The following is a 22338-nucleotide window of genomic DNA, read 5'->3' as shown; positions in this document are numbered from 1 at the left end:
TCTTCCAGTTATGTTGACATTTGGTGTGGTTTCCATGCTTGCTGAACACTGAAGTGTCTGTCCAACTATGAGAGGCCATTCCCAGAGGTCTTAATTTATCAGCTCTGTCAGTAGCATTTGGGCTGCTCACATTTATATGTCTGGACAACCACTGGCCACTTGGAGGTAGGACAGGATGGAAGAAGGCTCAGACCTGGCGGGGTACTATCAGATTTGGTAAAGCTGTATATAATATGTCTAGGGTTTATTTACTCCCAACTGGGGCAGAGGCAGGTGCTCAGGAAGGCAGTAATGAGATCAACATTACCACAGGAAAAAAAAGTGGCTACTGTGGATGCTATCTGGGATGGACCACTGTGCTAAAATTCCACCCTCAGAACAGAAATACTAGTGCTAGAGTGGCCTGAGCTCAGGGGTAAGGCCCTTCCTGCCTCCGAGCAGGACCAGGTGATGTTAGCAAGCCCTACCTACACTTTATTGTAAGGCATTCTGTTACACACAAAGAATTCTACTCTTTAGTGAGCATGCTTACACTTTCAGAGGTTTGATCCCTAATTGCACATGCCTGAGACAGATGGGCAGTCTCAAGGACAGGCATCCCATGCTGTAAGTGAGCCCTCAGCAATATGTCATGTCTCCTAGGCAACCAAGTAAGAGCTCACACAGGTGTCAGGCCTAAGAAATTTCCACTTCACCCTGTAAAGAGCTTATCTTCCCTCCCTTTCTTCCTAATTAGCATTGGAACCACATTAGAGCAGATGGAATCCTAACTTTAGATTTCCCTATTACTGATTTTAAAAGATCAAAGCTAGGCACGGTAGCACAGGCCAAGGGCAGAAGGCAGAAGGCAGAAAATCTCTGTGATTCCCAGGCCCAAAAAGCACCACACAGTGAGACCCTGTCTAACAAGTGGAGGTGGGAGGTGTGGTAGTAATGTAAACCTACAATTTTATCAAAATTTCAATTAAGAACATTTTGTTTTGTTTTCTGAGGCAGAATCCCACTATGTGGAGTGGGCTTACAACTATGAACATTTTAGCTGGGCAGTGGTGGCGCACGCCTTTAACCCCAGCACTCGAGAGGCAGAGGCAGGCAGATTTCTGAGTTCGAGGCCAGCCTGGTCTACAGAGTGAGTTCTAGGATAGCCAGGGCTACACAGAGAAACCCTGTCTCGGGAAAAACAAAAACAAAACTACGAACATTTTAAATACAAAATCCAACATGAAGGCTGAGATGAAAATTGACAGAACCTTCGTCCAGGAATGGTGATAAAACAAGGGGAATGAAACCATAATGGAGTCCATTTCCTTTTCTTTCTTTCTTTTTTCTTTTTTCTTTTTTTGGTTTTTCGAGACAGGGTTTCTCTGTGTAGCCCTGGCTGTCCTGGAACTCACTCTGTAGACCAGGCTGGCCTCGAACTCAGAAATCCACCTGCCTCTGCCTCCCGAGTGCTGGGATTAAAGGCGTGCGCCACCACGCCCGGCTCTTTATTTTTTCATTTCTTGCATTTGAAGTACTCCGTGATGACAAGTGACATCCTACGCCTGAGATTCTTCGCCATAGCCCTTAACCACTACACAACTGCAACCTACTGCTCTATGTGGCTTGCCTCTGGATTGATTTTACATAGGCCTACCATTCCCCAAGTTTCCTCTTGTCAAGTATAATTAGGTTGGTTTGGTGCTTGACACAAAGTGTCTGTGCCAGCTTGAGACACCTGAGCTTGTCACAGTTGGATGCAAGCCCACAGAAATGGGCTTGGTGCTTGTCGAAGGCTCTGGCAGCTTCGTGTTTGCCCTGTGCTAGCCATCATGAATGAGGGCTGCCTTTGACACCTCTTGGAGAGCAATTTTGACATCGATTACACCTCCAGCAGCAGTGCCTTCCTCAGGTGGCACTGGAGGCAGCTTTGCATAACTGTGTAACTCAACAGCAAGGGAAGTGAAAAAGCAAGTCAGTTTCCTCTGTCACTTTCCAGACGTCATTCCAGAGGCTTCAGCTCTCCATTTGTTATCCACTTTTAAATATTATTATTGAGGCAAAGTCTCTGTTATTTATTATTGAGGCAGGGTCTTTTTGTTGTTGTTTTTTTTTTTTCTAGACAGGGTTTCTCTGTATAGCCCTGGCTGTCCAGGAACTCACTTTGAAGACCAGGCTGGCCTCGAACTCAGAAATCCACCTGCCTCTGCCTCTTGAGTGCTGGGACTAAAGGCGTGCGCCACCACGCCTGGCTCTTATTTTTTTTTTTTTTAAGATTTATTTTATGTATATGAGTACACTGTAGCTGTCTTCAGACACACCAGAAGAGGACATCAGATCCCATTGTAGATGGTTGTGAGCCACCATGTGGGTGCTGGGAATTGAACTCAGGACCACTGGAAGAGCAGTCAGTGCTGTTTACCGATGAGCCATCTCTCCAGCCCCATCTCTGTTGTTATTTACTATTGAGGCAGCGTCTCACAGGTCTCTCCTAGCCCTGACTGGTCAGGAACTTACCCAATTGTTTCTGCCTCCCTATAGCTAAGCTTTAAGATGTACATGAGTCACCTCACCAAGCAGCATCAGCTTTTAAGAGTTTCTGAAATTCAACATAATTAACACTGGGGCCATACTTTGTAAGATGTAATCCTTCAGCAACTGGCCACATGGCCCTTAAAAAACAACAACAAAAAAAAACAAATAGGAAAGGTGACACACACCTGCAATCTTTACATTTGGAAGGTGGATCCAGAAGGAGCAGGAATTCAAAGCTAGCCTAGAATACACAGTAATTGAAGGCTAGCAAAGATTAGACCAGAACTTATCTCAAAAGCAAACAATAACAACAACAATAAAGTTCTAGTTCCAGCTGGGTGGAGATGGTACACACCTTTAATCCCAGTACTCCAGAGACATAGGTAGGCTTATCTCCCAGTTCAAGGCCAGCCTGGTCTAGATAGAGTTCTAGAACTGCCAGGGCTATTCAGACAAACCCTGTCTCAAAACAAAACAAAAATAGGGGCTGGAAAGATGGCTCAGTGGTTACAGGGACTGACCGCTCTTTTAGAGGTCCTGAGTTCAATTCTCAGCAACCACATGGAGGCTGTACTGGCTGGTTTTGTATGTCAACATGACACAGCTGGAGTTATCACAGAGAAAGCCTCCCTTGAGGAAATGCCTCCATGAGATTCAGCTGTAAGGCATTTTCTCAATTAGTGATCACGGGTGGGTGGGCCCATTGTGGGTGGTCTTGGGTTCTATAAGAAAGCAAGCTGAGCAAGGCAGGGGAAGCAAGCCAATAAGTAACAGCGCCCCCCCCCCCCCCCATGGCCTCTGCATCAGCTCCTGCTTCCTGACCTGCTTGAGTTCCAGTCCTGACTTCCTTTGGTGATGAACAGCAATGTGGAAGTGTAAGCTGAATAAACCCTTTCCTCCCCAACTTGCTTCTTGGTCATGTTTTATGCAGGAATAGAAACCCTGACTAAGACAGTGGCTCACAACTATCTGTAATGGGATCTCCTGCCCTCCTCTGATGTGCCTAAAGACAGCTATAGTGTACTCATACATAAAATAAATACATCTGTTTTTTTTTTTTTTTGGTTTTTCGAGACAGGGTTTCTCTGTATAGCCCTGGCTGTCCTGGAACTCACTTTGTAGACCAGGCTGGCCTCGAACTCAGAAATCCGCCTGCCTCTGCCTCCCGAGTGCTGGGATTAAAGGCGTGCACCACCACGCCCGGCAATACATCTGTTTTTAAAGATTATTAATTATGTGCAGTGTTCTGCCTGAATATTTGCCTGCATGCCAAAAGAGGGCACCAAACCTCATTATAGATGATCGTGAGCCACCATGTGGTTGCTGGGACTTGAATTTAGGACCTCTGGAAGAGCAGTCAGTGATCTTAACCTCTGAGCCATCACTCCAGCCCAATAAATAAATCTTTAAAAAAAAGCATAAAACCAAACCAAAAAATAGAATAAATAACAGCTTTAATTTCTACCAAGAGAAGACAACATTTCCATGAGAACCAAGGACAACATGTTTATGGTTAGAACACAGAATAAAGTCTCAGGGCACAGCTCAGCTGGAAGGAACAGCTGAGGACAAGGGACCTTTCTTGCCTCCCTAACAGTGGCCAGATTGAACCTCTGCTAGGAAAGTTAAGTTGGTGCTGAACTCAAGTCGGAAAGTCACACTTCCTAAATCAGTATCCAACCAAGCTGGACGCTCCCTCACTCAGCTCACGAGTCCTATGAAATCAGGAAAGAACGTATCAGTTAGACACCGAGTTCCCAGGCAGCCAAAAGCCAAAGATTTCCCACCCCAAGGACAGGTATCGTGGACTTCTAGGAAACAGAATGGGAACCTCTTATGTCTCTGGGTGGGACATTAAATCCTCCACCATCCCCTCTCGGGCACATCCCTTCCTCAGAGAACAGTCCCAGCAGCCATGGCAGGCACTCACCCAAGTAGTCATCCATCAGAGAGCCAATAGCAAACTGTAGGAGGGAAGAGAGAGAGGAAGGTGAGGCAAGGCCCCACCCCAATTCCAAGCCTTCTGTCATCCATTCCCTCCTCATGAAAAGAGAGCCCAGAACCCTCAACAACTGTGGGTGGCAAAAGGTTAGCAGTTCTTCGGTCAGTAATACAGTGCAGGTGGTGAAAGAGCTGGCTACACAACCCTGATGACCCTACCAAATCCATAGCAGCACAAAAGAACTTGAAAGCTGTCTAAATATCACACTGTGGCCAGTGTGTGTGCGCAGCCCGCATACACATAAATAATACAATTTTATAAAATACGAAAATAGTGATGTTCTAAAAAAAGAAAAGAGAACGCCACAGCTCTCAGCTGCAAATGATGATCCTGGCCTATTTATAATCCTACTATTTAGGAGGCAGAGGCAGGAGGTTTATGAGTTGCAGGCCAGCCTGGGCTACAGACAAGAAAAGAAGTCAAGCAAGAGACTCACAATGTCATTCTTGTCTACACGCGTCCCTACAATCTTCAAGCGTATCTCATCGTCCTGCTGAATCACGATGTCCTGTGGAAAGGAGAGAATAGTGGTCAAGCAGACTCAGGCCCAGTCTCAGTATGGCTTTTTCCTCTTCCCTCTCACCAACTCCTCCATACTCGCTCACCTCATCCATGGTCTTATAACAAGGGGGGTTTGAATTTGGATCAAACTCCATCTCTGAAGGGATGGACTAGAAGGAAATTGACACAAAGGTTAGCACTTCAAACAGCTGCATCAATACATGATAGTCATGGACCGACCGGTTTCTTTTCCTTGGCTCCACCCAGGATGCCCAGACTTACATGTCGAGAGATGAAGCAAGACATAGGCCCAATTTCTGTGAAAAGTCCAACCTAAAAGGAAAAGGGATGATCTTGCTTCAAAGGCTTTGGAGCATTTTTATCTGATTTCTAATCATATTATTCATGTTTTGTAACACTCTAAATTGTAGCATTTGTTTTCATTTCTCTCTCTGTAGTCTTTCATTTCTTTACATTTTTGTTCTTCACTATGTTTATGTGTGAGAGTATTCTGCCCTCACATGTACCTGGGTGTCATGGACTGCAGTGCCCATGGAAGCCAGAAGAGGGTGTTGGGATCCTGCAGAACTAGGAGATCCAGAGATCCTGAGCCCCTGTGTGGGTGATGGGAGTCAACCCCAGGTCCTAGAGTACCAACAGGTGTTCTAAACCACTGAGCTATAACCCTTAGCTTTTTTTTTTTTTTTTTTTTTTTGGTTTTTCGAGACAGGGTTTCTCTGTGCAGCCCTGGCTGTCCTGGAACTCACTTTGTAGACCAGGCTGGCCTCGAACTCAGAAATCCGCCTGCCTCTGCCTCCCGAGTGCTGGGATTAAAGGCATGCGCCACCACGCCCGGCTGAAACCCTTAGCTTTTAAATTCACTAAATTACACCACCTACCCTTGCAGGCCTTGAACTTGGGACCCGACTCATCCTTCTAAGTAGAAAGGATTACAGGTTCATATCACTAAGCCTGGATTTTACAAAGGTGTTGGGGATCAGAACTCAGGTTTTGATGCTTGCACAGGAAACACTTTACCCACCAAATAATAGCCCAGATCCTTATTTTTTTGTTTGAGACAGAATTTCAATCTATAGCCCCTGACAGCTTAAAACTTACAGTAATCCTACATCAGCTTCCCAAGTGGAAGAATCACAGGCCTGAAACACTATACCAGGCGTTCTCACCTCAGAGATCGTGGTGAGATTTTTATTTTCTTTTTTTTTTTTTTTTTTTAAAGATTTATTTATTTATTATTATATGTAAGTACATTGTAGCTGTCTTCAGACATTCCAGAAGAGGGCACCAAATCTCGTTGCGGATGGTTGTGAGCCACCATGTGGTTGCTGGGATTTGAACTCTGGACCTTCGGAAGAACAGTCGGGTGCTCTTACCCACTGAGCCATCTCACCAGCCCGAGATTTTTATTTTCAAAAGAGCTGTGGGGAGAGCAAGAACATGACTTTCTAGTTGAGAAAACTAGTTGCTCTTCCAAAGGAATCAGGTTTGGTTCCCAGAACCTGCAAGGCAGTTTACAACCTTCTGTTAATTCCTGTTCTAGGAGATCCACACCCCTCTTCTGGGCACCAAGCACACATGTGGTACACAAACATGCATGCAGAGGTTCAAGGCCATCCTGGTCTACAGAGTTAGTTCCAGGACAGCCAGGGCTACACAGAGAAACCCTGTCTCAAAAAACAAAACAAAACAAAACAAAAGAAACATGCATGCAGACAAGACGAAACATCCATACAGCCAGTCAAGGTGGCAAAGCCTTTAATCCTATCACTTAGGAGGCAGAGGCAGGCAAATCTGTGTGTTTAAGGTTAGCCAGAGCTACAAAGTGAGTTCAAGGCCAAACAAACAAAGAAAGGCTTGGGTTTGGAAATTTAGCTGAATTGTAAGACCCTGGGTTTGATCTTCAGGTCTGGAGAGGAGAGTGGAGAAAGAGTCAGGGGGTGGGCTGGCTCAGCGGGTAAAAGCACCGGATTGCTCTACCAAATGTCCTGAGTTCAAATCCCAGCAACCACATGGTGGCTCACAACAATCCATAACGAAATCTGACTCCCTCTTCTGGAGTGTCTGAAGACAGCTACAGTGTACTTACATATAACAAATAAATAAATAAATCTTTAAAAAAAAAAAACCTTAAAAAAAAAAAGAGTCAGGGGGTAGTTTGCATACTATCAGTCAACAGTAAGTAACGACTCAGTCAATGCAGATTTCTATTGTAGCATGACTACTGATGTTAATTCAGAAGACACCCCCAGCTAAGTTAGATGGAAAATATTACTTGACAGGTAAGGAAAGTGAAGAACCAAAAAGTGACCTGAGGGACTGAAGAGATGGCTAAATAATTAAGAGTGCATAACAGTGCTTGCAGAGGACCTGACTTCAGTTCCTAGCATCAGATCCAGGGTCTCACACCTCCAGGGAGGAGGGAACCTGAAACCCTCTGGAAGCTTCGGAAGGTACCAGCACTCATGGGCTCGTACTCACACCAGATAACATACAAGTACACATAATTAAAATAAACTGCTGGGCGGTGGTGGCTCGTGTCTTTAATCCCAGGAAGGTTGATGTCTGAGTTTGAGGCTAGTTTGGTCTATGGGGTAAGCTCCAGGACAGCAAGGGTTACACAGTGAAACCCTGTCTCAAAAACAGAAAAACCAAAACTGATAGCCAGGACTACAGAGAAACCCTGTCTCTAAAAACCAAAAAAAAAAAAAAAACCAACCAACCAAACAAACAAACAAAAAAACTGCTGGGTGGGGGGGGGCACATGCCTCTGATCCCAGCACTTGAGAGGCAGAGGCAGGTGGATTTCTGAGTTTGAGGCCAGCCTGGTCTACAGAGTGAGTTCCAGGACAGCCAGGGCTATACAGAGAGACCCTGTGTCAAAAAACAAAACAAAACAAAACAAAACAAAAAAACGGAAAAGAAAAACCAAAACTGCGCCCTGTGGTTGCTGGAGGCTGTTGTGTAGGTACAGCTTTCTAGTGGATACAATGGGCAAGAGAAATCCTTTGATTTATGCATGGGAGCTGTTTCTTCTCAGCAGCTGCCATAGCCCGGTCATTGGCACATTAAAAAAAAAAAAAAAAAAAAAAGAAAAACCAAAACTAAGATAAAATCAATCTTAACAACAAGAAAAGACCTAGGCAACTAGTAAGTGGACTAGGGCCGAGCCCTCACCGTAGCAAACGCCCCATAACCGCTCTGTGAGCAATACTCTTACCTTGTTGACCTGAGTGACCACAGCATCCACCACTTCACCTTTAAAGGGCCGGAAAACAATAGCTTTGTATTTCACTGGATAAAGAACAAAACCTCGGCCTGGCTGGATCACACCAGCACCAATATTGTCGATGGTGGTGACAGCAATTACAAAGCCATATCTGCCAGAAAAATGAAAGAAGACAGCTACGTGAAGAGCCTCTGAAAAGCCACCAGCAATATGAGTCTCTGTGTGAAAGAACCTCTGTTCAGATGGTTCAATGATCAAGAAGAAACAGGACACAGATTAGCACCTAATATAAATATATATATATATATATATATGTGTATATATATATATATATATATATATATATATATTGTTTTTTTCGAGACAGAGTTTCTCTGTGTAGCCCTGGCTGTCCTGGAACTCACTCTTTAGACCAGGCTGGCCTTGAACTCAGAAATCCACCTGCCTCTGCCTCCCAAGTGCTGAAATTAAAGGCATGTGCCACCACTGACCAGCTTAACATATGAAATATTAAATGATGCTCTTATAATTGTACAGTAAATGCCCAAGAAGGCCTAGATATGTTGACATACACCTATTCTCTCAGTACCATGTAGGCTAAGATAGGAGGACTTGCCAGGGTCAAAGCTGAGACAGGTCTTTCAAAAACCACAAAGGAGACAGAGAATTGTAATGAAAGCCTTTAATCTCAGCACTCAGTGGCAGGCAGATCTCTGAATTAGAGCCCAGCTTGGTCCACATAGTGAGGCCATCTCAAAACTCAAAAACATTTGCATAATAACGGTCTGATCTCACATAAGGGAAGAAAATTTTGTTTAGTAGCTTTTCAGAGTGTCTAAAACAGGCGAAAACTGGCGGCTTCAGGTGCCTGGAGGGGTAAAAGGGTTCCCCAGAGTAAGCGACAAGCCCTGACAGAAGGAGTTAAGAAGAGGTTAGAGACTAGCGTCATTTTGCGTGCATTCAGCAAACCGCTCTGTGAAGCAGAAACTCACTTCCCAGTGCAGGTCCCCTCCACCTCGGTAAACAGCTTCTGCTTCACCGTGTTGAGCAAGTTTGGACCGAAGTATCGTGGGTGCAGGAGGATCTCGTGCTCCAGGGAAATCTGCAGAGAAAGGAAGATGGAGACTCAGCCAGCCACATGGAGGACAGGAGGCGACCTGTCGGCCCTTTCGGGCCTCCAGGATCCTCCTGTGACTGCCCCTCACAGTTACCCCGCATCCAGCTCACGTGATAAAACATCTTCTGCAGAAGCTTGGCCCGCAGCGACCAGAACTTCCCACACAGAGACCTCGCCGGAAGCACTTGCAGAAGTCCCACCACTTCTCTGCGGTCGCTTCCGCAGAGCTGATTCAGTCTTAACGTCATGGGCGGGGATACATGAAGCCCCGCCCCTCAGGCCTGCCCACCAGCGCTCACACTCCCATCCTACTTAAAGCAAATTCTAGGACAGCCGGGATTACAGAGAAAAACCCGACCTCGAAGAACCAAAGCCAAAACTAAAACCAAAACCAAAACCAAAACCAAAACTAAAACCAAAACCAAAACCAACCAAAAAAAGTGAGTTATTTTAGGTCTGACTTTTGCCAGATGCCCTTAAACCTAGCCGTGGCAGACAGATCTCTAAACTTAAGGCTAAGCCACAGCTACAAAGTGAGTTCCAGGATAACCTGGGCTGTGTATACAACCCTGTAAAACATTTACACATATTTAAAAAAAACCAAAAAATTATTTTTTTTCTTTTTTTTTTCAAAAAATTATTATTATTATTATTATTATTTAATTTGGGGGCTGAAGAAATAGCTCAGTCCTTAAAAGCACTTGCTGCTCTTGCAGAGGTCCAGGATTTAATTCCCAGCACCCACAGGGTAGCTCACACTCTTCTTTGTAACTCCAGTTCAGGGAGAGCTGACATCCTCTTCTGGCTTCCTTCAGCACTGCATGTGAGTGGTACCCAAACACACATACAGGCAGAACACCCATGCTTGTAAAAATAAAAATAAAGGCTAGGCAGCTGGGGAGGTTGCTCAAAGTTAAAATCAATGGTCATTCTTCCAAAGGATCCAGGTTTGATTCCCAGCACAAACATGGTGACTCAACTATCTATACTTCAGTGCCAGGAGATCCAGTGTCCTCTCTGGCCTCCATGAACACAGTACCCTTGTGGTAAACAGACATAGCTGCAGTCAGAACACTCACACATATAAAATAAAATAAAAATAACGGGGTTTTTTACATATAAATAAAAATAAAGCTCTCAAAGAGGACCTGAGTTCAGTTACTAACACCTGTTACTAGCATTTCACAACTCCAGCTCTAAGGGGACCTGAAATCTTCTCATAGCCTCAGAAGGTACCAGGACTCATAGGCTCATACTCACACATAGGTAGCATACATTATTAAGTACACATAATTAAAAAGAAATCACTTAGCTGAGAATGATGGCGCACGCCTTTAATCCTAGCACTTGGGAGGCAGAGACAGGCGAATTTCTGAGTTCGAGGCCAGCCTGGTCTACAAAGTGAGTTCCAGAACAGCCAGGGGCACATAAAAACAAGACTGTCTTAAAAAAACAAAACAAAACAAAAACCAAAAAGACAGCAAACAAACAAAAAGATTACGTCTGCAGGCATGCACTAGGCTTACTTTCTTTTCTATTTGATGGACAGGGTTTTATTATATAGCCATGGATGGCCTGGGATTTGTTTTGTAGAGGAAGCTTGCCTTGAACTTTTAACAATTCTCTTGCCTTTTCCTTTGAAGTCCTGGGTAAAGTGAAAGCTTAAAGGTTTGTCAGTTGTGTTGGAAGGTATTTTGCTGGGGCTAAGACGAGAAGAAGTGTTTTCCTGAAGTAGACACAGGTGAAAGACTAAGGCAGACTCATGAAGGAACATTTAGTTGAAGCAGACACAGGAGAGAGATGTACTGCTAAAGCAAGCACATGAAAGGACACGTGATGAAGGATTCTTTGCTAACGACAGGTATGTATTGGCCCGCCTTCCATTGCACAGTTGAGTTGAATTTGTCAGGACTCCATAGGGAGAAATGCACCAAAAAACTTTTGGTGGTGTGCTGCAGTTTCTTGCTGCTTCTTCTTCTTGCTATGTCAAGACACATGGAGAACATGTGATGTTTGGAGAGAGTATAAGTAGGACCCAGTGGACGATGATAGAGGCTGAGCTAGGCTTGCTTCTAGAACTAGCTGTGCAATGCTTGTAGGTCTCAAGTCTGATGATCTCATTTCTGTAAGAGGCACAGCCTAGAACTTTTCATAGCATTCCTCCTGGTCCCACCTGCTGACTTGTGCCAAGGCTGAGGCCTGGCTGTCTCTGCTAGGTTGTTTCACTTCTACTGATTCATGTTTACTATCCTGACTCTCCAAACTGGACTGCTGGTGTATCCATGAAGTGTTTGCGAGGGATCCAGCTGCCACTGCTAACCTGTAAACTGAACTGCCGATTTCTGGACAACATAGACAAGAGTTGCTCCAGAGAACCTTTGTAAACGGGTTCAGTTCCCTCTGTATCCTTTCTGTCCATTACTTCTAGTGAGTGGTGGGCTACAAGAGGGAGTAAAGTTGTTTTGTTGTTGTTGTTTTGTTTTTAGAGACAGGGTTTCTCTGTGTAGCCCTGGCTGTCTTGGAACTCACTCTGTAGACCAGGCTGGCCTCTAACTCAGAAATCTGCCTGCCTCTGCCTCCCAAGTGCTAGGAATAAAGGTGTGTGCCACCATTGCCCGGCTTAATGATGTTTCTTAAACACTTTACTCCCGCCGGGGGTGGAGAAAAACAGAGAAAAACCTTGTCTCGAAAAAAAAAAAATACATTAAACATAGGCTTTTGAAAAAAATTCGGGGGCTGATGAGATGGCTCAGTGGGTAAGAGCACCCGACTGCTCTTCCGAAGGTCCAGAGTTCAAATCCCATCAACCACATGGTGGCTCACAACCATCTGTAACGAGATCTGGCGCCCTCCTCTGGAATGTCTGAAGACAGCTACAGTGTACTTTCATAGAATAAATAAATAAATCTAAAAAAAAAAAAAAAGAAAAAAGAAAAAAATTCAAGTTACATCTGGGACTTCATGTCACAAAGAGATGTTTGGTGTGGAGTGACGGGTACGTACACACTCCTGAAAATCTCGTATAATTTGCATTTAATCAGAGTAGATGAGAGACAAGGATCACTATACTTTTCAGCTCTTTCCTCTGGGCATCTACAGACTCTGGACATTTTTTTTAAAAGATTTATTTAGGACTGGTGAGATGGCTCAGTGGATAAGAGCACTCGACTGCTCTTCCAAAGGTCCAGAGTTCAAATCCCAGCAACCACATGGTGGCTCACAACCATCTGTAACGAGATCTGGTGCCCTCTTCTGGAGTGTCTGAAGACAGCTACAGTGTACTTGCATATAATAAATAAAAAAATAAAAAAAAAAGATTTATTTTTATTCATTAGTACACTGTAGCTGTCTTCAGATGCACCAGAAGAGGGTGTCAGATCTCATTACAGATGGTTGTGAGCCATCATCATGTGGTTGCTGGGATTTGAACTCAGGACCTTCGGAAGAGCAGTCAGTGCTCTTAACCGCTGAGCCATCTCGCCAGCCCCTGACTCTGAACATTTTATTCAGGTTGTTCCTGTTGATTAACACCCAAAATCCCAGGACTCAATAATAGAGAGAAGATCAGGAGTGTTAGGTCATCCTTGGCTACAAGAGCAAATATGAGGACAACCTGTGCTAAGTGAGGGCTTGTGGTTTAAAAGAAAAAAAGAAAAAGGTATAGGGTGGCGGAAATGTTTTTTCAGTACTGGTCACCATTGACCTGCCTACAGTTCCTGCTGGTGAAACATTGGCAGGAGCACTCTAAGGTCCAAGACAACCTGTGCTACATGTGGAAATCCTCTCCAGCAAACAAGAAGTACCTAAGTTGAAAAAGTAAACAAGGGGCTGGTGAGATCGCTCAGTGGGTAAGAGCACCCGACTGCTTCTTCCGAAGGTCTGAAGTTCAAATCCCAGCAACCACATGGTGGCTCACAACCACCCATAATGAGACCTGATGCCCTCTTCTGGTGCATCTGAAGACAGCTACAGCGTACTTACATGTAATAAATACATAAATAAATAAATAAATAAATAATAAAAAAAAAGAAAAAGTAAACAAAACTCCATATTTGTTTGTCTTAGTCAGGGTTTCTATTCCTGCACAAACATCATGACCAAGAAGCAAGTTGGGGAGGAAAGGGTTTATTTGGCTTACACTTCCATGCTGCTGTTCATCACCAAAGAAGTCAGGACTGGAACTCAAGCAGGGCAGGAAGCAGGAGCTGATGCAGAGGCCATGGAGGGATGTTCTTTACTGGCTTACCTCCCCTGGCTTGCTCAGCCTGCTCTCTTATAGAACTCAAGACTACCAGCCCAGAGATGGCACCACCCATAAGGGGCCTTTCCCCCTTGATCACTAATTGAGAAAATGCCTTACAGTTGGATCTCATGGAGGCATTTCCTCAACTGAATCTCCTTTCTCTGTGATAACTCCAGATGTGTCAAGTTTACACAAAACTAGTCAATACAATTGACCCCTTGTCAACTTGACACACAAAAAAATCACTAGTAAGCCTCAACCCTTACATTCTTATTCATCCCCAAGATCTAAATAATTTTAAAAGTTCCACAGTCTTTACATATTAAAAGTCTCTTAACTGTGGGTTCCACTAAAACAATTTCTTCCTTCAAGAGGGAAAATATCAGGGCACAGTCACAATCAAAGCAAAAAACCAATCTCCAACCGTCCAATGTCTGGGATCCAACTCACGATCTTCTGGGCTCCTCCAAGGGCTTGGGTCACTTCTCCAGCCATGCCCTTTGTAGCACACACATCATCCTCTGGGCTCCAGATGCCTGCACTCCACTGCTGCTGCTGCTCTTGGTGGTCATCTCATGGTACTGGTATCTCCAAACACTGTATGACTCCTTCAGTCCTGGGCCTTCAATTGCAACTGAGGCTGCACCTTCACCAATGGCCTTCCATGGCCTCTCACAGTGCTGAGCCTCAGCTGCTCTGTGTGACCCCTTCATGCCTTCAAAACCAGTACCACCTGGGTGACCCTTACATATTACCAAGTCCCGCTGCAGCAGGAGTACAACGTTGGCTATCTTTGGAACACAGCCTCTTTGTGCTTTTAGAAAACACATCCCAGAAGATGTCACCTCAATGATGCTGGTCTCTTCTTAATCACCACTAATTTCTTAGCTCCAGCTAACCAGCATCAATAGTCCCAGCAATCCAAAGTTTTTGCTTTAGTAGTTCTGGTATCTTGTTAACCACAGCTGATTCTTTAGCCCTAGCTAACCAGAACTACAAAATCTTCACAATCAAAACAGCAATGGCCCTGAAAAGAGTCTTTAATTTTCCCTCTGAAATTTCACAAACCAGACCTCCATCTTCTGCACTGTTCTCAACATTATCTTCCAAGCTCCTACACAACATCTCACAGAGTTCTTAACAACGAATGGATCTTCAGGCCCAAAGTTCCAAAGTCCTTCCACAGTCCTCCCCAAAACATGGTCAGTTGTCACAGGAAAACCCCACTCCTGGTACCAATTTGTCTTAGTCAGGGTTTCTATTCCTGCACAAACATCATGACCAAGAAGCAAGTTGGGGAGGAAAGGGTTTATTTGGCTTACACTTCCATGCTGCTGTTCATCACCAAAGAAGTCAGGACTGGAACTCAAGCAGGTCAGGAAGCAGGAGCTGATACAGAGGCCATGGAGGGATGTTCTTTACTGGCTTGCCTCCCCTGGCTTGCTCAGCCTGCTCCCTTATAGAACCCAGGACTACCAGCCCAGAGATGGTCCCACCCATAAGGGGCCTTTCCCCCTTGATCACTAATTGAGAAAATGCCTTACAGTTGGATCTCATGGAGGCATTTCCTCACCTGAAGCTCCTTTCTCTGTGATAACTCCACAGATGTGTCAAGTTGACACAAAACTAGCCAGTACAATAGTAGACATGCATAACCACACGTGTATTATGGGACCAAACAGGAGGCAAAGTACCACCCTCCTCAGGACTTTAGCTGGGTCTGCAGGCAGAAGACCACCTCAGCTGTGGTCGCTCACTGTCAACTTTCCCTTATAGGATGAGGGGCTGTGGAGGGTCATGAGACCCTCACTTGAGTATCCAGTCACTTCTCTCAACCAGTTCCCTAATTGCACATGACCCCAGAACCTCCGGGGCTGGGTATATATATATATATATATATATATATATATATATATAATTTTATAGGTAGAGAATGACTAAGGGAGGGAGCTCCATCTAGATGGCTACAGGAACATTATGATGGGTACACACTTCAGCCAGGGACTTCTGAAGTGGCTCACCCACACTCCTGTAAGTAACCCCTCACCTAGGCTCTGTAAGAAAGGGTAATAAAGTCTCAGGGGCCCAAGGGTGAACTTTAGTGGCATAGTACCTTGGTTTAGGACCTTACAGAAGAGTTTTTTGTTTTGTTTTGTTTTCTCTACTTATTGACCTTACATCTCGATAGCAGCCCACCTCAGGGAAGAAATTTTAACAACACAGCTATCCTTAGACTCTGTCCCATTCCTGTCCTTACTAGGACTCGTCTACAGAACAGTCCATCATCTTCATAAACTTACAGGTAGTTACTAACACCACTACTGAGCCTGAACTAGTGGCGCATCCTGTAATTTTCGAGGACCAGATCTGCAAGAGTGAACTGCACTTTTGGGAGGTGTGGCTTACTGCCCACTGTTTCGGCAGAGCTTGGTTTAGACGTGGGCCTACAGGCTATATCACACCATTTTGTTATATTTATCCTTCTAGGTCGTCCGCAGCAGAAACAGGCTGTATACTCCCTTATACGCTGCGCCGGTGCCAACCTTGCCCCACCCAGGCGGGTAATTTCCCTACGGGAAACAGGTGAAGAAGTTCAGCCAATCCTGAGGTCTCTGAGGGAAAGAAGGCGGGATGAGGATGAAAAGTTTAGGACAGGAGCAACAACCAATAGTGAGCCTCGACGCCTGAGCAATGGCAGGGATTGCCCATTTGGAGAAGCCGGTTACCGATGGGCGGGGCAGCTCACAGTGAGCCAATCCACAACAAGAGAGGGCAAGCTTGAGCCAATTAAGATAGCGGAGGTGGGAAGGGGCGGAGCTCTCCTAGTAGCTGCTAGGTCGTGGGTGAGGGCTCAGCTTTCTCTGCTAGTTCCTACGTTGGGATTCCTTAGTCTTGGAGTGCGAAAGGGAAAAGCGCAGGAAGTTCCGGGACTGGGGCGTGAAGGCATCACCCGGGAAAGCTTGGGCGCAAAAGACAGTCCTAGTTGGAGGACTCACTGTAAGGCACCGGCTGAAAATCGAGGAAGCACAGGCTGGTTAGGAGGCGGGACTTCCGGGGGCAGGGCTTTTTTCGAATAGGGGCGGGGACGATTCCTAAGGGTAGGCTCAGGGGGCGGAGCCAACAGGTCTTTGGGTGGGATAGTGGAAAAAGAAGGGCAGTTAACTGAAACATGGTTGGGGGTGGGGGACAGCATGTCGCCAGAGGCCTTGGGTGGCCAGCTCTATTTAAGGGCTGATGTGGAGGTTGCTATGGAAGTTATCTAACTTACTGTCTTTTCTTCCCAGGGAGCCAGTGGTAGGGAACTCTCTTGGGCACCCTTCCCTCCTTGAGGTGCTATGGAGTTCCCAGAACACAGTCAGCAGCTGCTTCAGAGCCTGCGGGAGCAACGGTCCCAGGGTTTCCTTTGTGACTGCACTGTGATGGTTGGTAGTACCCAGTTCTTGGCCCATCGGGCTGTGTTGGCCTCCTGCAGCCCATTCTTTCAGCTTTTCTACAAGGAGCGGGAATTGGACAAGAGGGATCTGGTGTGTATTCACAATGAGATTGTCACGGCCCCAGCCTTTGGGTTGCTTTTGGACTTTATGTATGCTGGCCAGCTGGCCCTTAGGGGAGATACTCCTCTAGAAGATGTGTTGGCAGCCGCCAGCTACTTGCACATGAATGACATTGTTAAGGTTTGTAAGCAACGATTGCAGGCCCGAGCTCTGGCAGAGGCAGACAGTACCAAGAAGGAAGAGGAAACCAATCCTGCTAGTCTGGAGTTTTTGTCGGGCAGTTCTCGAGGCCCACAGCCTTTACTGGCATCTGTTGAACCGTCAGCCCGCTGGAGCAAAGAGGAATGGAAGGGTCCAGCCACTCCCTTACCCACTGCTCATCCTGCAGATGAGCCACCGGTGTCTGGGGGGGCAGACACTACACAACCAAGCATGGAGGTTGACTCATCACATCTTCGGGCACCTCCTCCACCAGTGGCTGATGTCTCCGTCTCTCTTGCCAGCCCAAGTAGCTCTACAGAGACCATTCCTGTAAACTACTTCTCTTCTGGCCTCCCAGGAGTTTCGGTGGAGCCCTTGACTCCTCTTGATGTGGTTCCTGAGAGTCTGAGGGTGGTGGAACCAAGGGATACTGGAGGACCATTGCAAGGCTTCTATCCCCCAGCTCCAGCCCCACCCCCAGCGCCAGCCCCAGTTCTGTCCCAGGCTCCAGCTCCAGTTGAAGCTGAACTGGTCCAGGTAAAAGTAGAAGCTATTGTGATCTCTGATGAGGAGGCTGACTTGTCAGAGGAACAGACCCACGGATCAGAAGGGCTGTTCCCACCTGGAGGAGCAGTGTATGGGGGACAGCCCTCACAGGCAGAGGCTTTTGAGGAGCCAGGGGCAACAGGACTAGAGGAGGTGGGGCCAAGTGACCACTTCCTGCCTCCGGAATCTCATCTACCATACCATCTGCTGCCAGGTCCAGGGCAGTATCATCGAGGGCTGGTAACCTCACCCCTGCCTGCACCAGCAGCCCTGCATGAACCACTCTACCCTCCTCCTGAGTATGAAGCAGCCCAAGGGAGCTTTGGGAATTTTACAGAGGATGTTCCCACCTGCAAGACTTGTGGAAAGACCTTCTCATGTTCTTATACACTAAGGCGACATGCCACAGTGCACACACGTGAGCGGCCCTATGAGTGCCGCTATTGCCTACGAAGCTACACACAGTCAGGGGACCTCTACCGCCACATCCGCAAGGCTCACAATGAGGACCTGGCCAAACGCAGCAAACCAGATCCAGAGGCTAGCACCATTCTAGGGGCGCAGTCCCTCTCTGGCTCCCAAACGACAGAGAGACATAGCAGTGGTGGTGGAGGTCCACCCAAAGAATTTGTACTTGGTCCTAAAAATTAACATTTGGGGAGCATGAACTGATGCCAGGCCTGCTCTTACCATTGTTAGATGGCTACAGAGAAGGCTGGAAGCATCTCATCACTCCGGGGTGGCAGAATGAAGGTTCTTCCGAAGCCGAAGCTGTCTACCCTTTTCTTTGCCCAGCCAGATAAACAGGATGTCATAGGGCAGAGCAGGTCAGCCAGTTCTCCAAGGGCACTGAGAATTTTCCTGAGGTATAACTGCTCATTCCACATTCTGGAACATAAAACTAGCACTGAAATTATCCCTTTGAACTGGTGTTGGCTGGTTTCTTCCACATGTTTACATGACTTCATGTCTGCCCTCTAGTTCTTTTATCTGACACCTATATTGGGTAAGCTTGTGGGTCTAATTGCTCATGAGGCAAAAAGTGAGACAGGGAGAGGGTGGCATAGACTTAGAGAAAAAGTACAAAGAGAGAATCTTAGACATGGATTGCTGTAGTTGTACTTGTGTTCTGGGCTGGATTGGCCACTTCACATGCTTCATCTTTTGACAACTTCATGGGGGTATTAGGCCCACCTCCCTTTCAGGAAACTTGAGACTTGGGCCTCATTCATTTGTTCAGGGTCATAGAGCTGGTAATGGAGAAAACTAGGATTTGAACTTGGCTTGTGACTCCAGACAATATGCTTGTTATTGTGGTCCATAGCAAACGTTCAAGGCAGGTAGAAGTTGGTTTCTTTTTTTGAGACAGGGTTTCTCTGTATGACAGTGTTGGCTGTCCTGAAATTCACTCTGTAGACGAGGCGAGATTTCAGAGATAAGCCTGCTGTCTCCCCAGTGCTGGGATCAAATGCGTGCACCAGCACCAACTGGCCTTTTTTTTTTTTTTTCTTTTTATGATTTATTTATTTACCAGGTGTAGTGGTAAATTACACAGGGCTGCTACACAGAAACCCCATCTCAAAAAAACCAAGAGAAAAGATTTACTAGCAGGGCAGTGGTAGACAGTTTGCTTTTAATCTCAGTATTGGGAGGTAGAGGCAGGTGGATCTCTGAGGACAGCCTAGTCTACAAGATCAGGATACCTAGGGCTACACACCCTATCTCAAATAAAATAAAATAAAATAAAATAAAAATGTATTCTTATTTTGTTTTTTCGAGAAAGAGTTTCTGTGTGTAGCCCTGGCTGTCCTGGAAGTTGGAACTGTAGACCAGGCTGGTCTTGAACTCACAATGATCCACCTGCCTCTGCCAGCTTGTATTCTTATTTTATGTGTGTGGGGTTTTGGCTGCATGTTGGTCTGTGTGCCACATGCATGCCTGTTATCTGAGGCCAGAAGAGGGCATGGAATCCTCTGGACCTGGGGTTATGGATGGTTGTTAACTACCATGCAGATGCTGAGGATTGAACCTGGGTCCTCTTGAAGAACTGTGTGTGTGTGTGTGTGTGTGTGTGTGTGTGTGTGTGTAGGGACTGGGATCAGAACTTCTCCAGCCCCAGAAGTAGTTTTGTCCTCTTGAAGAACTGTGTGTGTGTGTGTGTAGGGACTGGGATCAGAACTTCTCCAGCCCCAGAAGTAGTTTTCTAATTCTTTTGAGTGAATGGTTTTGTTCTCTGACCTTGTCACCTCTGCTTTGTACCTAGAAAGGTCTTTGGTTGGCTATTATGACGACAGACACTGTTGTCAACAAAGTGTCATGTATTGATAACTAGAAATTTTTGCCTATTTGTGAATTTGAATTGAGGTCTCTGAAGATAAGAAACTGTTGAGAGAAAACAATATACCCTGTGGGGAGATACTTTTTTTTTTTAGATTATGTATTTATTATATGTAAGTACACTGTATGTCTTCAGACATTCCAGAAGAGGGAGTCAGATCTTGTTAGGGATGGTTGTGAGCCACCATGTGGTTGCTGGGATTTGAACTCAGGACCTTTGGAAGAGCAGTTGGGTGCTCTTACCTGCTGAGCCATCTCACCAGCCCCTGAGGAGGGACTTTTACAGGAGCTAAGAAAACCCATGACAGATGCTTGAGAAGGCAAAAGCAGGAAAGGAAACCCCATGGGGATCTTACAGTCATCTAATCTTAGACTTTTACTTCTAATGTGTGGGGCTGGAGACTGATTGCTTACCTAACCTGAGACCTTAGGTTTGTTCCCTAGTATTCCAAAAAAGAAAGTAAAAGTCTAACAGCAGCAGCCTAAAAAGCATAAAGAACTCAGTAAAGCATTGGCAATAGAGTGAGAAAAACCAAAGCCTAGAGTCTGTGAAGCGCTGAGGTGGGATGAGGGGAAACAGCTCAAAGTAAATGGAGCAGCTTTGCAGTTTGTGAAGGCAGAGCTGTAACAGAGTAGCCAGTGCCCTACAGACATCCTCTCCTGCACGAGGACCTAATGAAAATCAAACAGGAAGGGGAACTGAAAAAGGTCAAACTAAAACAAGCGTTTGCACTCAGAACTACTGAGCTACTGCTGTTTTGAGATAGGAGGAAACTGAGTTGAACAGCAACGGTTTGGTCAAAGAAAGCTCCCTATGGGAAGCAAGAGGTTTTTGGGTTTTGTTGTTGTTTCGCTGCTGAGAAAATTCTAAAGCTGAATACAAGTACAATGGCAGCCGCTCCTGTAGTCCTATCTACTTGGCAGTTGGAGGCAGCAAAAAGGGAGGACCCCATCTTCCCCAGAATGAAAAGTGAATTGTATACCAGTCACTCCTTTTCCTCCCTGCCTTCTGGTTTTGGAGACAAGGTTTCTTGTAGACCTGTCGGCCCTGAACTTGGTAAGTAGCTGAGGATTACCTTGTCCTCCTTCCTGATCCACTTGCCTTTAACACCATGTAGATGCTGAGGTTTCTGGTAGTATAGGCATATATTTACTATGCCTGCCTCCTTGGTCTTTTGAGAGGGTCTTGCAATGTAGACCAGGTTAGCCTTCTGCCTTAGCCTTGTCAGTACTGTGATTCCAGGATATACAACCAAGCCCAGCTCACATTCCTTACATTAACTATCTTCCAATTTTATTTATGCAAATGTATTACTGCCTTAATTCCTCCCAAGACAGGGCAAAATATAAATAGTAAAAGTTATTCTCAGCTGCCACCAGGTAGTGATGGCGGCACACACCTTTGATTCCAGCACTTGGGAGGCTGAGGCAGGTGGATTTCTGAGTTCGAGGCCAGCCTGGTCTACAAAGTGAGTCCAGGATAGCCAGGGCTATACAGAGAAACCCTGTCTCAGGAAAAAAAAAAAATCAGCTGCCTTCAAAAGGGCTAGTTTTATAGTTACTGATTTCTCACTTAAAAGGTAGAGGGTGGGGTTAAAAATAATATGTTGTCTTTAGAACATCAGTTCCTCAAAGTAAAGAACAATGTCCTTTTGGATGTAGTTTCTCTAGACAATCTGAGTAATAGGCACTACTGGGCTAGTCAGGCCTTTGGCCAATACTTAACTGAAAAGTCAGAGGGCCAGAGTATAACTTAGTGGGAAAGTACTTGCCTAACATTCATAAAGCCCTAGCACAGAGGAGAAAGAAAAAGAATCCATGAATAAGTAAATGAACCTCCATTTTTAAAGGCAGGTGAATGGAACGTGCCAGGAGTTCTAGTTACTTGGCAGGTTCAGGCAGAAGACTCATTTGAGCTCAATAGATGGGGCTAGCCTGGGCAACTTAGGAAGAACCAGTGTGTGAAGATAGCTAATAGGGCTGGAGAGATGGCTCAGCAGATAAAAGCACTGACTGCTCTTCCATAGGACCCATTTTCAATTCCCAGCACCCACGTGGCAGCTTACAATTAACTCTGAGATCTGACACCATCACATACTGACATACAAGCTGACAAAACACTAATGTACATAAAAA

At 45.6% G+C, this 22338-nt stretch overlaps 2 protein-coding genes, 1 non-coding gene and 1 pseudogene across 3 annotated transcripts; 2 read left to right on the top strand and 2 right to left on the bottom strand.

Annotated features, from left to right (window-relative positions):
- Window positions 1-1495: 1495 nt before the first annotated feature.
- Window positions 1496-3782, bottom strand: LOC110285973 (small ribosomal subunit protein eS12 pseudogene; annotated as a pseudogene).
- A 169-nt stretch (window positions 3783-3951) lies between these two features.
- Window positions 3952-9629, bottom strand: Polr2g (RNA polymerase II subunit G). Its single transcript, XM_021151970.3, has 8 exons — window positions 9492-9629; window positions 9257-9366; window positions 8256-8415; window positions 5300-5350; window positions 5122-5187; window positions 4953-5024; window positions 4445-4478; window positions 3952-4229 (listed from the first exon to the last, which is right to left on the bottom strand). Exons 1-8 carry the CDS (start codon window positions 9627-9629, stop codon window positions 4216-4218), a joined length of 645 nt encoding a protein of 214 aa, XP_021007629.2. The 3' UTR covers window positions 3952-4215.
- On the top strand, window positions 7974-8106 carry LOC115030012 (small nucleolar RNA SNORA84). Its single transcript, XR_003835607.1, has one exon. It is a non-coding gene; the product is annotated as a small nucleolar RNA SNORA84 (small nucleolar RNA).
- A 6817-nt stretch (window positions 9630-16446) lies between the features above and the next one.
- Window positions 16447-19556, top strand: Zbtb3 (zinc finger and BTB domain containing 3). Its single transcript, XM_021152262.3, has 2 exons — window positions 16447-16621; window positions 16909-19556. Exon 2 carries the CDS (start codon window positions 16960-16962, stop codon window positions 18514-18516), a length of 1557 nt encoding a protein of 518 aa, XP_021007921.1. The 5' UTR covers window positions 16447-16621; window positions 16909-16959; the 3' UTR covers window positions 18517-19556.
- The last annotated feature ends 2782 nt before the right edge of the window (window positions 19557-22338 follow it).

This window comes from Mus caroli, unplaced genomic scaffold (assembly GCF_978045245.1).
Source record: "Mus caroli unplaced genomic scaffold, Mus_caroli_1 scaffold_20, whole genome shotgun sequence".
In the NCBI taxonomy this organism is placed as follows: Eukaryota; Metazoa; Chordata; class Mammalia; order Rodentia; family Muridae; genus Mus; species Mus caroli.
The sequence above is the reverse complement of the archived record's forward strand: the minus strand, read 5'-3'. Positions and strand labels throughout refer to the sequence as shown.

What these genes read in the sequence shown, in the direction of transcription:
- Zbtb3 (XM_021152262.3), top strand. Translation starts at nt 16,960, where the DNA reads ATGGAGTTCCCAGAACACAGTCAGCAGCTGCTTCAGAGCCTGCGGGAG.
- Polr2g (XM_021151970.3), bottom strand. Translation starts at nt 9,629, where the DNA reads ATGACGTTAAGACTGAATCAGCTCTGCGGAAGCGACCGCAGAGAAGTG. An exon ending in CTTGCTTCATCTCTCGACAT is followed by an intron (nt 5,188 to 5,299) that starts GTAAGTCTGGGC and finishes ATTTCCTTCTAG; the next exon opens with TCCATCCCTTCAGAGATGGA. An exon ending in GTTATAAGACCATGGATGAG is followed by an intron (nt 5,025 to 5,121) that starts GTGAGCGAGTAT and finishes TCCTTTCCACAG; the next exon opens with GACATCGTGATTCAGCAGGA.